Source organism: Pan troglodytes, chromosome 9 (genome assembly GCF_028858775.2).
Source record: "Pan troglodytes isolate AG18354 chromosome 9, NHGRI_mPanTro3-v2.0_pri, whole genome shotgun sequence".
Classification (NCBI taxonomy): domain Eukaryota; kingdom Metazoa; phylum Chordata; class Mammalia; order Primates; family Hominidae; genus Pan; species Pan troglodytes.
The window spans coordinates 32,286,998-32,302,236 of record NC_072407.2 but is presented as its reverse complement, the minus strand read 5'-3'; the positions used below and the strand labels follow the sequence as shown (position 1 = coordinate 32,302,236).

The following is a 15,239-nucleotide window of genomic DNA, read 5'->3' as shown; positions in this document are numbered from 1 at the left end:
AATTTCTACTTTATGCCAAAGTGTTATTTCCGCAAGTTTACAAAGTAGGATGCACAGACAGAAAAGGTAGCTTAAAGGCAGATTCCCAATTATGCCTTAAATTCATGAGCTTCTGAATTCTAGATTACTATTGCAAGCTATTGACCCTCCCTGAGCCTCAGTTTCCTTAGTAATCAGATGAGGTTTGCTGACTAGACAATTTTTAGGATGCTCTCTAGCCCCAACACCTCATTTTCAGCACCAATTTTAGATTTGCTTATAAATAAAAAATATCACTTCTCACTGCTTTTCTTTCCAATATGGGAGACAGAAAATAACACATAGCTAAATAATTACAGAAAGGATACGGTGGAGACATGTTAGTGAGTACGGAGTGGTTAAAGGAACACCAGACAGGGGATGACTTTAATGTCGGCATGCTGGTATACACACTTTTTTAGGGGGGAAAATATGAAATATTTTATGTTCATATAACCACAAGAATTCTGCTCTTAAACTTGCCTAAAGAAATTTCAATGGTAAGTTCAAAGGGCCGTGAGATATGTGGCTTAAAAAATTAAAGGCTAGTCAGCTCTTTATATTTCATTATAATAACTAAGTAGAATATAGTCTTATTTAATTATATCATAAAACAATTGCTATGTGATCTCTAAATAGTAATGATCTAAATGAATTTATAATTAAGTTTTACTTCTTAAACTATGGATAATATTAAGAAAGAGACAGCCAATATCAGGTTCTATTTATAAGTTACACAAATATTCCTTTTTTAAAAACTTCTTAAAATTTACTTAAGTAATTTAATAGGAACCACTGAAAAAAAAATCTTAATACATTTGGTAAATAAAAATGATACAGGGTTTCAGATGGTTCAACAAGATGAAAATTTTACCATTGGAATTCTGTTAAATAACTGCAAGAGTTATATTTTTGCCTTGGAAAACTTTCATCATGGAACACAGCTGTGAAACAACTTTGGCTTCAAACAGAGAGGCTATAATAAAGCACCTCCTAGCTAGAGTTAGGTTCAAGAGGTTTATGGTGGTGAATAGCGAAATAGCAGAAAAGATGAAATGTTTCAATAAGCCCCTCAGGCTGATTTAGTTAGCATTCACAAAGTGGAATAACCTATACATCATATACCCTTTGTTAGTTGGTTGTTTAGAACAGATGTATGAGTCACTGTATTTTATTTTAGCATTTGGGCAATGCAATTCTCCTTTTGCCGAAAATATTAAAATGCAGAAATGTGAAACTAAGAGAAGTAGTGTCAGATCTTATACAGGGTGCTTATCAACCATTGCGATGGATCAAGAAATCTTTTTGCTCATCATTCCATGTTTCACCTTGGTAGACACAAATGATAAATTATCCTGTGTAAAATAAAAATCTACTATTATACAAATTAGCAAACTACAGTATATTTTTTTAAAAATTGTATTTGGGGGAGAGGTTTTTTGGGGGAGAAGCTTGCAAAAGCAAAAGAAAGCTGACATTAGAGAAGGATAGGCAAGATTCTATCCTGGATTTCAAGTACAAATGAATCCCTCAGGGAGTCTGGGGGATTAATGCACACACACGTGCATGCGTGCACGCACACAAACACATGCACACATGTAAATATAATTTTTTCTCTTAGACACTGTTGAGAATTAATGAGGCTACCTGCAACGATGCTGGCAAGCTGCTGGGTTCTGGTGATGGGGTAGATGCTGCGTGCCTGAACAATTGCTGAAGCGATTTTCTTGGCATGCTTCTCCTCCCCGTATGTTCTTAGGATAGATGCAAGTGCCTGTTGATCTAAAGCATTCACAACATCAGCAGCAGTGGGCATGTCAGGGTACCTACGCACAAGAAGAGCCAATTAGTTCACTGACGTCAGTTTTCATTGACAAGAGGTGAAACTTCAGAGTACTGAGACATAAAGTCAGACACACACACATACTCTAGGAGAAGTGGGGTTTTAAAGTCAGAAACTGAAACCTTAAACAAATGAAATAGACTTTCTATTTCAACTACCCATCATTATGGCAAGTGGTGATGGTTTGTAACATTCATCAAGGTCAAGGCAGCAGGAAGTTAAAATATACTAACCTTAAACTTTAATTCACAAAGAAATTTTTATTTCCTGTATATTTTTCTCAAACTAAAACAATGAAAAATGGTTAGATTTAAGTTGTTCAAAATTTAAATTACTGCTTGAATGTTTTTTGCAGTATGGAAGATACAAGGTTTGCTGATGATATTTTAAAAAGTCTAACTCAAGAACTTGACTAAATCTGAGGCTGTAAAATAACTGATTACTTGTGGAGACACAAATTGAACTTAGAAAATCTATAAAAAACACACTGCTGATCAGTTTCCCTCACAAAAACTCATAAAATTTTAATGGCAATGATACATATTATTCAAATGTTTAACAATATTTGGTCATTCTTCTGTAACAAAGGACACCATATGGTAAAACCTGGTAATCAATAAGCAGTATTGAACAAGTCTAGATAGTAATTTTAGATGGAGGAGGAATAAAAAATACCAACCTCTGGTCAAATAGAATAAATTATAGTCAGAAACAGCATTTACTCTGTCAGACCATTCCTGTTTACCTTAGGGAAATGGGCCAAAGAATTCTAAGTGATGAGTTAATTATGACCTTACGTATTAGAAAAATAGCTTTGCTAATGGTGCAGTTACTGCTCTTACAGTTAATATGCTGGATTGATTGTTGGTAACAGACTGTGAGGATCTGTAAGTAACAAGGGTATGGTAGCTTTAAGAACTGAGGGTCCAACCAGAGTGGGGTTGCCAAGAAACACCTGAAACTCTCCTTAAAAATACTAAAATATACACTGTTAAGCCTAGTGCCTCTAGGAGAAAATCTTTTTGCTGTCTTTGGCTTATCCCCCGATTTGTCATGACTTTCATCTCTCTTGATGTCTCTTTGTCTCTCTTTTTTGTCCAAACCTCGCTTTTCAGATTTTTTTTTTTTTTTTTTTTTTTTTTGAGACGAAGTTTCGCTCTTGTTGCCCAGGCTGGAGTACAAAGGCAAATCTCAGCTCATCGCAACCTCCACCTCCAGGGTTCAAGTGATTCTCCTGCCTCAGCCTCCCGAGTAGCTTACAAGAATTGTTTTTATGTCGAACTGCCGTTAAACTCACAGAACAATGAATGTCTTGTAAGGTAGCCCTATTTCTATCTCAGTAGGCTGTGCCTCTTCAGCTTTCAGGATGAAGATCTGGTCCTTGGAGTTCAATTGATCTGGATTAGAATCCTGGTCCTGCTACTCATACTGAGTAAGACTTTTAACCTATTAGAGCCTCAATTTTTAACCTGTGAAATGAAAGTAACAATTCTTAACTCACAGAATGGTTTGGATAATTATTGGTGCACACAATTGTAAAACAGAAATACAATGCCTGGAACATAAAAGATGCTCAATGCATGCCACTGTCCTTTAGATCTTCCCCATTCATAAATTTGCAAGGCATAATTCGTGGCTTAAATGACAAAAATCCCTCCTAAAACTGACCTATTTGTGGATTCAGCTGCTCAAACCACTGAGCATTTGAATGAACTGTGTTAATGATGTGAAATTTAGAAATTTATCCATGGGATACAGTCCAGCTTTACCAAGATAATATTATGACGAGTATGGATGTACTTAGCAGTTTTTAATTATACTTTTCTATGTTTAAATAAGAAAATTAAAAAGTATTTTGTTCAACACATAATTTTACTCTAAATAAATAATTGGACAATACATATAATTTTATTTTACTCTATATTAACAATGATAGAAGTTTCCATAGAGCTACAGTGCAAAAGGTGCAACACTGGAAGGTTTGGCAGGCTTCTAGACAGCTTCAGAATAGGCATTCATGTGGTCAAGGAGTCAAGATCCAAGAGCTGCCGCCCAACTAATAGATTTGATCTTGTCAGTCCTCCAGAGTTCACTGACTTACAGTGACTAAACTTAGAAAATATAGACACAATTAATTACCTTCCAGTGAAGACTATAACTGCCAACGGAACTAGACTCTCAAATTCTTGAAGCTATGAATTTCTTTCTATTGCTTCTACATGAGAAACCTTACTATAATCTGAAAGCTGCTGTTGAGATTGGAATCAGCAGAGAATAAACTATGTTTTAAGACTCTAGTGTTAAATGGCGACTGGTTAAGGAAGTCTCTTGCATCCGTCTTCATCACAGGGATACATCTCCCTTCAGGAATTGACAGGCCACATTTTTTGGCCTGGATTAGCCAAGGCAAACATATACCACTTGGATTAGCATTGCACATGTTTGAATCTATGACTTTTCTTTTTCAACGAATTCATGTGAATCAATTGCCCCTTTTCAAATGTCACACACTTTCTTCAGAGCTGTTATAAGAGCTATCTATGACAAACCCACAGCCAATATCATACTGAATGGGCAAACCTGGAAGCATTCCCTTTGAAAATTGGCACAAGACAGGGATGCCCTCTCTCACCACTCCTATTCAACATAGTGTTGGAAGTTCTCGTCAGGGCAATCAGGCAGGAGAAGGAAATAAAGGGTATTCAATTAGGAAAAGAGGAAGTCAAATTGTCCCTGTTTGCAGATGACATGATTGTATATCTAGAAAACCCCATCGTCTCAGCCCAAAATCTCCTTAAGCTGATAAGCAACTTCAGCAAAGTCTCAGGTTATAAAATCAATGTGCAAAAATCACAAGCATTCCTATACACCAATAACAGACAAACAGAGAGCCAAATCATGAGTGAACTCCCATTCACAATTGCTTCAAAGAGAATAAAATACCTAGGAATCCAACTTACAAAGGACGTGAAGAACCTCTTCAAGGAGAACTACAAACCACTGCTCAATGAAATAAAAGAGGATACAAACAAATGGAAGAACATTCCATGCTCATGGGAAGGAAGAATCAATATTGTGAAAATGGCCATACTGCCCAAGGTAATTTATAGATTCAATGCCATCCCCATCAAGCTACCAATGACTTTCTTCACAGAATTGGAAAAAACTACTTTAAAGTTCATATGGAACCAAAAAAGAGCCTGCATCATCATGTCAATCCTAAGCCACAAGAACAAAGCTGGAGGCATCACGCTACCTGACTTCAAACTATACTACAAGGCTACAGTAACCAAAACAGCATGGTACTGGTACCAAAACAGAGACATAGATCAATGGAACAGAACAGAGCCCTCAGAAATAACGCCGCATATCTACAACTATCTGATCTTTGACAAACCTGACAAAAACAAGAAATGGGGAAAGGATTCCCTGTTTAATAAATGGTGCTGGGAAAACTGGCTAGCCATATGTAGAAAGCTGAAACTGGATCCCTTCCTTACACTTTATACAAAAATTAATTCAAGATGGATTAAAGACTTACATGTTAGACCTAAAACCATAAAAACCTTAGGAGAAAACCTAGGCAATACCATTCAGGACATAGGCATGGGTAAGGACTTCATGTCTAAAACACCAAAAGCAATGGCAACAAAAGCCAAAATTGACAAATGGGATCTAATTAAACTAAAGAGCTTCTGCACAGCAAAAGAAACTACCATCAGAGTGAACAGGCAACCTACAGAATGGCAGAAAATTTTTGCAACCTACTCATCTGACAAAGGGCTAATATCCAGAATCTACAATGAACTCAAACAAATTTACAAGAAAAAAACAATCCCTTCAACAAGTGGGCAAAGGATACGAACAGACACTTCTCAAAAGAAGACAGTTATGCAGCCAAAAGACACATGAAAAAATGCTCATCATCACTAGCCATCAGAGAAATGCAAATCAAAACCACAATGAGATACCATCTCACACCAGTTAGAATGGCAATCATTAAAAAGTCAGGAAACAACAGGTGCTGGAGAGGATGTGGAGAAATAGGAACACTTTTACACTGTTGGTGGGACTGTCAACTAGTTCAACCATTGTGGAAGTCAGTGTGGCGATTCCTCAGGGATCTAGAACTACAAATACCATTTGACCCAGCCATCTCATTACTGGGTATATACCCAAAGGACTATAAATCATGCTGCTATAAAGACACACGCACACGTATGTTTATTGAGGCACTATTCACAATAGCAAAGACTTGGAACTGACCCAAATGTCCAACAATGATAGACTGGATTAAGAAAATGTGGCACATATACACCATGGAATACTATGCAGCCATAAAAAAGGATGAGTTCGCATCCTTTGTAGGGACATGGATGAAGCTGGAAACCATCATTCTGAGCAAACTATAGCAAGGACAAAAAACCAAACACCACATGTTCTCACTCATAGGTGCGAATTGAACAATGAGAACACATGGACACAGGAAGGGGAACATCACACACTGGGGCCTGTTGTGGGGTGGGGGGAGGGGGGAGGGATAGCATTAGGAGATATACCTAATGTTAAATGACGAGTTACTGGGTGCAGCACACCACCATGGCACATGTATACATATGTAACTAACCTGCATGTTGTGCACATGTACCCTAAAACTTAAAGTATAATAAAAAATAAAAATAAATAATAAATAAATGTATTCTCCTAAAAAAAAAATCTTTTGATTAAGTTATAGTCTATACCATCTACCTGAAAGCCATTCAACATTTTAAGATATATTTACTTAACTCTAATTTCATCCATTAGGTATTAATTTTAAATTCTCAGTGTCAGTGTTATTTTCAAGCTCTTGGGAAAACCACAGGGACCCTGATTCACAAACTACAATCTGCTGATAAGTCTTTAAACTAACAATATGGGATTTACTACTAGTAACGAGAAGTTTTGTGCATTGCATTTCAGAAATTGGCTTGATGTTTTATTACCTCTACACAACCACCTCCATCTCCACACATGAGACTATATTTCACCTTTACTATTAGTTACTTGTTTTTAAAGGATTTTTATTATTTTCTTTTATAATTACATTCTTCATTCTGTGAATACCAACAACATGTGCAAAAGAAGGTATAACACTTAGGAACAACAGAGTCCCAACAACTATAGGTCACAAGCCAAGTTAACAGGTCGTATCACAACATAGGGAAAAAGGCTATATGTGAATAATTACCACAAAACAAAGCAGTTTGTGATGGGGCATGGTATGGGAGAAAAAACCACAGTTGAGTTTTACAGGTATAGGCTGTCCATTCCCTAGGTCAGTATTGAGAATAGACACAGGTCCTAATCTAAGCTTTTAACATTAATTTAGACAATTAATATAAAGAAATTGTTGGCCGGTAATGGTGGCTCATGCCTATAATCCCAGCATTTTGGGAGGCTGAGGCAAGTGGATCACTTGAGGTCAGGAGATCCAGATCAGCCTGGACAACATGTGAAACTCCGTCTCTAGTAATACAAAAATAATTAGCCGGGTATGCTGGTACACATCTGTAATCCCAGCTACTCAGGAGGCTGAGGCATGAGAATTGCTTAAACTCGGGAGGTGGAGGTTGCAGTGCGAGATCATGCCACTGCATGCCAGCTTGGGTGACAGAACGAGACTCTGTCTCAAAAAAAAAAAAAAAAAAAGAAAAGAATTATTTCTACACTTTCCTAGAATATGATTGTTTTTGTGTTATCTAATCTATCTGAATAATGGAGAATAAATGCTAGTATTTCCAGGAAGAGGAGGTGTAAAAGATATCTTATTATAGTACTGTGTTTGATATCATATCATAAATTACAGTTTCTCTGGAGAAGGTTCAAACAAAGTGACTGCATAAGACAGGACAAAACACACTTACTGACTTCTAGGATCTTGCCTTTTTTTTTTTTTTCTGTATGCTAAAAGAGGATGCATTAAATATATGTAGTTCTTTTTGCTTCTCACAAGAGGCATAGTTGGGCATGCAAAAAAATGAAATCGTTGTTGCAGTATCATGATATTTACTGACATTGGTTAACACTCTAAAACCCATATTGTGTAAGTAAAAAAGATAATCAGTATGAAAGTTATCCTCTTCACTATTTTGTGTAAAGGCAATAATTGTTTTTCTTTAAAAATCCCAAATCCAGAGAAATACTGATGTGTATAATGAGTATGAAACAAACTGATTTATTATGTATTGGTAGTGTTAGGTGTAGGCATGTAATGGAAATTCTGTAGTCTTAAAAAAATTAAATTCAGAGTGTTTTTGACAAATTGATTTCTTGTTGTGAGATGAAATGCTTTATGAATACTCACCTGCCACCATCCATTCTCATGTCCAAAGGGCCATCTTTCCGAAGGGAAAAACCTCTTTCAGGAGTATCAAGTTGCATGGAGGAACACCCAAGATCCATAAGAACTCCATCAAAAGTTCCTGGCTGCACTCCAGCTTTCATTAATAAGGCTTCTGCCTGGCTGAACTGGCCCAGCATAGCTCGGATTTGTTTACTGTGAGTAAACCCAGGAGATAGAGAAAACACTTCTGTTAGATTGAAGTCTTTCTAAAGTCTATGATCAATGGAAGGGAGCACATTCTATTATTACATGATTTAACCGATATATATTTATTGAGTGCTTAGTGTTGTATAAAGACATGGATATGGAAACTATACATCTTGGGTTTCAAACACCAGAGCTGGTTTAATGTAATTTTATTACTGCTGATAAACACAATTTATTGTATATCTTTGTGAAGGGATACAATATATTCATAAGTTAGAAAAATTCCTATGTCAAACCAGGTCTTTCATATTTTCTTAAAAAATTCTTAAATCTCTGGGTAGAGAAAAAAGCATATGTCATTCTATCAAAAGAATAACGAGTAAGCCAATTTAAATACAACACTATAATATAAATCATAAAAAAGATGTCAAATATGTTCAAACCAATCATTTTAGCTTTCTCCATGTTTTTCCTATAAATTAGAATAGGGTGCTATGCAGCTATAAACTTGAGGAATGAAACTATGACTAAAATAAATGCCTTCTTGCTGAAGCAATGTATTATCTCTCAGCAGGGATTCTGAAGTGAATGGAGCATTCAGAACCAACAGACAGGCAGGAGTTGGGATCACCTTGCAGCTATACTAATTCTTCTTCCTACACAAAGTGAGATGCTGCCTTTACGGTTCTTCAGAAGCCTTAAGGCAACTAGCATGCATTTTGGAAGGTGAATGAGAAGAGAAAATTGGGCAATGCTCTCAAGATGTCATTCCCTCTGTCTAAAGGTGGGTAGAGTGAGTTTGGATTTCAACAGTGTTGGATAATTTACATTAATGATATTTACTTACATGGTATGTTGTTTAAGGTGAACTTCACAGCTCATTAGTAATTTTTAAATACAATTCCAATGGAGAAAGTAAATGAATATTTGCTATGGGTCAGGCATTATGTTATTTGGAGTGTACATAAAGATTAATAAAGCATGACTTTCTGTACTTTGAGCTGAGAGGAAAAGATGTATAAACAGTTTACAAAATAATCTGATGGGTGCCACTAACAGAATAATGAACAAATTGCCCTGTTCTTATTGGGAAAATTAAAATGCTAATACTAGCATTGGAAACACAGAAATAACAGAATCTTGCTATTGAAAGGCAACTCACAAGTCAATTGTTACTATCACATAACTGATATTTGAATTTTTCCCCAATACAACATCACTGCTGTGTAAGTGGACAGAAAGGAGAGTCATTGTTTTAACTACCTCCTGTATATACCATTGGTGAGAGAGGGATTCCAATTCTAAGTTGTGAATATGGCCAAACCACAGGATTTCATCTGGCCCAGCACTGGCCAGATGAAACAGAAGTTTGTTTTATTTTATTTATTTTATTTAACTTTTAAGTTCAGGGGTACATGTGCAGGTTTGTTATATAGGCAAACTTGTATCATGGGGTTTTGTTGTACAGGTTATTTCATCACCCAGGTATTAAGCCTAGTATCCATTAGTTATTTTTCCTGATCCTCTCCTTCCTCCCACCCTCCCCACTCTGGTAGGCCCCAGTGTGTGTTGTTCCCCTCTGTGTGTCCATGTGTGGTCATCATTTAGTTCTCACTTATAACCACGAGCATGTGGTATTTGGTTTTCTGTTCCTGCATTAGTTTGCTAAGGATAATGGCCTACAGCTCCATCCATGTTCCTGCAAAGGCCATGTTCTCATTCTGTTTTATGGCTGCTTAGTATTGCATGGTGTATATGTACCACATTTCTTTATCCAGTCTACCATTAATGGGCATTTAGGTTGATTCCATGTTTTTGCTATTGTGAATAGTGCTGCAATGAACATATGTGCACATGTGTCTTTATAATACAACAATTTATACTCCTTTGGGTATATACCCAGTGGTGGCATTGCTGGGTTGAATGGTATTTCTGACTTTAGGTCTTTGAGGAGTCATTACACTGTCTTCCACAACAGTTGAGCTAATTTACACTTCCACTACAGTGTATAAGCATTCCTTTTTCTCTGCAACCTCGCCAGCATCTATTATTCTTTGACTTTTTAATAACAGCCATTCTGAATGGTGTGAGGCGATATCTCATTGTGGTTCTGATTTGCATTTCTCTAATATCAGTGATGTTGAGCTTTTTTCATATGTTTATTGGCTGCATGCAAGTCTTCTGAGTCAAAAGTTTATTAATCACATATATTCCCCTCCCAGCCGAAGGGAAGAAGACATTACTTGCCATGCAGGGTCACATAGGGGTTGCACTCAGGAAGAGACTGGAAAACCAGGGGCTGTGAGAAGGAGATTTTAAGAGATTGGGTTGCTCCCTGGTCCCCAGAAGAATGTGACTGGCTTGTTTGGATAATCCCTTGAGCTGGCAGGAATTGAACCTGCTAATGAGGGATAAGCAAAAATTATGCCTGATCCCCTTGATAAAAAGGGTTGTTTGGCTAGGTAACCTTATCTGCAAGAATACAGTGGGGAGAGAAACTTGTGGCTAGGCTATTTGAGAAAAAATTAATTTATTTATATATGTATATTAAAAATATAAATTATAGCTCCTTCCACGCCACCACAATGGTGCACATGGATGTCCTGGCTGATGCTCTCAAGAGCATCAACAATGCCAGAAAGAGAGGCAAATGAGGTTCTTATTAGGCCGAGCTCCGAAGTTATTGTCCGGTTTCTCAATGTGATGATGCAGCATGATTACATGGGCGAATCTGAAATCACTGATGATCACATTGCTGGGAAAATTGTTGTGAACCTCACAGGCAGGCTAAACAAGTGTGGAGTGATCAGCCCCCAGATTTGATGTACAACTCAAAGATCTAGAAAAATGGCAGAATAATCTGTTCCCATCCTGCCAGTTTGGTTTCATTGTAATGACAACCTCAGCTGGCCTCATGGACCACGAAGAAGCAAGAAGAAAACACACAGAGGGAAAATGCTGCAATTCTTTTTCTAGAGATGTAATACACATTTACAAATAAAATGCCTCATGAACACACACACACACACACACACATTGTCTCTCTCTCTCTCTATATATATATATGGTATATATATGGGTTATATATATAGTGAGACGTGTGTGTGTGTGTGTGCATGTACATATATATGCACTCATATATATGTACATATATATAGTGTGGAGAGTACATATATATATAGTGTGGAGAATACATATATATATAGTGTGGAGAGTACATATACATATAGTGTGGAGAATACATGTATATATAGTGCGGAGAGTACATATATATGTACACACACACATATATATATAGTCTGTGTGTGCGTGTGCGTGTGTACATACTACTGGTTCTGTTTCTCTGGAGAATCCTGACAGACATAATATCTCAGGTACTATTTGACATTAATAGGAGTAAAATAAAATTATACCTGTTTTCTAGTGAACTCCACTTAAGCAAAACACTACTTTCCCCAGAAGTTAAGGAACACATAATAACTAGGCCTTAATCTGGGGTCTTACACCACAGTCCTCAGCTCACGTTTGAACATTCTCAGTAATAGGAACTCACTACTGTTTTGTTAAACAGTTCTTTTTTACTTGATAGCTATTTTATCACTATTTCTATAACTTTTGTCCCTAGTACTCCCCTGTGTCAAGCAAGCTGAAAACCTATTCCCCAGAGCAGCCTTTCATACATGTACTGTTAGCTACTGTAAAGGATATTTGTTGGCTACCTTAGTTTCCAATCTGTCAATTCTAAAAGGAACTCATAATTTCAGTTACATATTTTGGGAGAGATTGATCACATCCATGGTAGTTTATATGTCAACTTGGCTAAGCTACAGTGCCCAGTTATTTAATCAAACCCTAACTTACGTGTTGCTATGAAGGTATTTTGTAAATATGTGTAATATCTACAATCAACTGACTTTAATTAAAAGCTATTATCCTTAATAATGTAGATGTGCCTCATCCAATCAGTTGAAAGGCCTGAAGTTTTCCAGAGGAAGAAGAAATTCTGCCTCAAGACCACGACATCAGCTTCTACCAGATAGTTTCCAGCCTGCTGGCCTGTCCTACAGATTTCACATATGTCAGACCCCACAATCAGGTGAGTTAACTCCTTGAAATAAATTTCTTCATATAATAAGATATCATATATATATATTTATCTACTTCTTATTGATTCTGTTTCTCCTAGTAGCCTGATAGATATAATATCTCTGTTCAAGAGGTAGATTTTTGATTAGCTACACTACTTTGTGTACATTATCCCAATGGCCCACTATAATTGGTTCAGAAATTGGCACAAGTCACAACTCTGGCCAGTGAGATACAAGAGATACTTCCTGGGGTCAGGGGAAAGAAGATTCGTCTTTTTTCCATCAAGCTACTGGGGAAAGAAGGTTTTTCTAACACTTGCTTGATATGAAAGAAGCAGCACACAGCTCTGATTATTGCTAGCAAACTAGCAGTTAAATTGTCCCAAGGAAGGAGACAGTACCAGCCAATTTTGGCCAACACTAAAGAAAGCAAAGTAGAGAGAAAGATTAACCAGGCCACTGAATTGAGCCTCACCTAAAATACAACGTACTCCTGAAGTTTTAAGTTATAAGAACCCATAAATTATCTTTGTTACTTAAAACACTTTGATGGGTTATGATTTTACTTGTAATTGAAAACATGCTAACTACTATAGCTATCATGTTCTTTAAGTCTTCTTTACTCCAAAGCAGGGGTGTCCAATCTTTTGGCTTCCCTGGGCCACTGGAAGACGAAAAATTGTCTTGGGTCACATATACAATACACTAACACTAAGGATAACTAATGAGCTAAAAAAAAAAAATCTCATGATGTTTTAAGAAAATTTATAAATTTGTGTTGGGCCACATTCAAAGATGTCCTGGGCTGCATGTGGTCTTTGGGCCGTGGGTTGGACAAGCTTGCTTTAAACCATGTATGTTAGTTCATTCTCATACTGCTATAAAGAACTGCTTGAGTCTGGGTAATTTGTAAAGGAAAGAGATTTAGTTGACTCACAGTTCTCATGATTGTAAGGAAATTTATAATCATGGTGGAAGGCAAAGGGGAAGCAGGCACCTTCTTCACAGGGCGGGAGGGAGGACGGAGTAAGTGCAAGCCTGGGAGATGCCAGATGCATATAAAACCATCAGATCTTGTGAGAGCTCACTCACTATCACCAGAACAGCATGGGGGAAACCGCCTACAAGACTGGATTCCTTCACCTGGTCCTGCCCTTGCCAAATGGAGATTATGGAGATTACAATTTGAGGTGAGATTTGGATGGGGACATAGAGCCAAACCATATCACCATGTATATTTTGTTTCTTTAGCCATACCCCATATAAAAAAATATTCTCCATGCTGGCTGCTCTTTTCTAAATGTGTTCCAGTCTGCCTATGTCCCTAGATCTGAATTACATAATGATCAGCAAGAATAAAGTAAATCCTTGCTCCCCTTGTTCTAGTTATATTAATAGAGCTCAAGCTCAAGATGAAATTAGTTTTAGAATTTATTTCACACTGTTGACTTACATTGCCTAAATCCCTTTAGTCTTTTTCATGTACACTGCTGCTAAGCCTATTTCCTCCATACTATACTTGGGCAGTTTTGCTATTTTTTTAAATGTAAGTACAATTTTTGTCTTATGCATTTTCTACAGTCCTTTTAGGATTCAGGGATTATCTTCAACTACAGAAATCTTCTTCATACTGCAGCAAAAGCCTATAACAAATCGCTACTGTCCAGTCTTAATTCCTTAGATATTATAGTTATTATCCTGCTTACAGCTAATGTACTTGTAAAAATAAACATAAGATCTTATAGGGGATGTTTGCATTCTTGGATGTCCTCAAGCTTAGCTGTTTAACAGAAAATATTCATATAGTTTCATAACTATGAGTAAATAACAAAGATGTAATAATCATTGTGGTACAAAGCTCAACATTATAATGTACAAGTATGAAAGTATATAAAAAAATGATGCACCACCACAAAATAAATGTGTTTAAGACAGAGTTTTCTGATGCTACATCAGTTATGTGTTTCTAGAAATGAATTGTTCTCTGAATAAAGGAAACATCAATGAAGTTTGCTTACCAACTGTTGAAAACTCAGCCACAACTTTAGACTCTGCTCATTATCTCATATATGCAATTACGTTAAGGCTAATTTTCCTAGATAGGCAGATTACATGCCACTTTTCCCTCAGCCACTCCCCTTCCATTGCTCTCTTCTTTCCTTTACTTCTTCTTTTCCTCCATTCTTCCTTTTTCCTTTGAAACCTTAATTTTCAGTATTTTTGCATGTGCATTTTACAAGTGTTAAAAGTAACAGACAAGTAACATCCTGTGTTCTCCAGGATGTAAGTAGAATGTTGCTTGTGATCCAGAACACTTGTTAAATGAGAACACTTTCTCAATCCAACCCCACTAAAAGTCAACGGACGCAGCAGTAGAATGCAAACAATACCTTGGTTGTAGGCAGCCATTTCTGAGGTTCTCTGACTGTAATAAGTATTGTTAATCCTGATACTAGCAAGTCATTTGCACTTGTAGTACAAGTTATAAATCTATTTTGCTATAAATGACTAAGGTGCTCTAGTATATATCTGAGACTGAGTGATACAAGAATAGCTACCACTCACTGTGTACTTATTAGAATTGAACATGGAACATGGAACTTCATCATTCTTCTAACGGCATACAATCTAATAAGAGGAGTTAAGAACAAATTGCTTCACAAATTATAAAAATCAGTCCACTCACAAGGTTGGGCATCCTGTAGTTAATAAGTGCTCATCCATCTTGGCTACAGAAATCTAAAATTCCCATGGTTTC

General features: G+C 36.7%; 1 protein-coding gene and 1 pseudogene across 6 annotated transcripts in view; one reads left to right on the top strand and one right to left on the bottom strand.

Moving 5' to 3' along the window:
- METTL15 (methyltransferase like 15) overlaps positions 1 to 15,239 on the bottom strand; it is a 222,282-nt gene that overhangs the window by 34,996 nt on the left and 172,047 nt on the right. For 5 of the 6 annotated variants that reach the window (XM_003312973.7, XM_063783953.1, XM_063783954.1 and 2 more), the window contains 2 exons: positions 8,208 to 8,399; positions 1,666 to 1,844 (listed from right to left, as the gene is read on the bottom strand). In XM_003312973.7, coding sequence (XP_003313021.2) covers positions 1,666 to 1,844; positions 8,208 to 8,399 — 371 coding nt within the window. The remainder of the gene's footprint in view (positions 1 to 1,665; positions 1,845 to 8,207; positions 8,400 to 15,239) is intronic. The other variant, XM_063783955.1, reaches the window with a different exon arrangement.
- On the top strand, positions 10,979 to 11,394 carry LOC129136295 (small ribosomal subunit protein uS8-like; annotated as a pseudogene).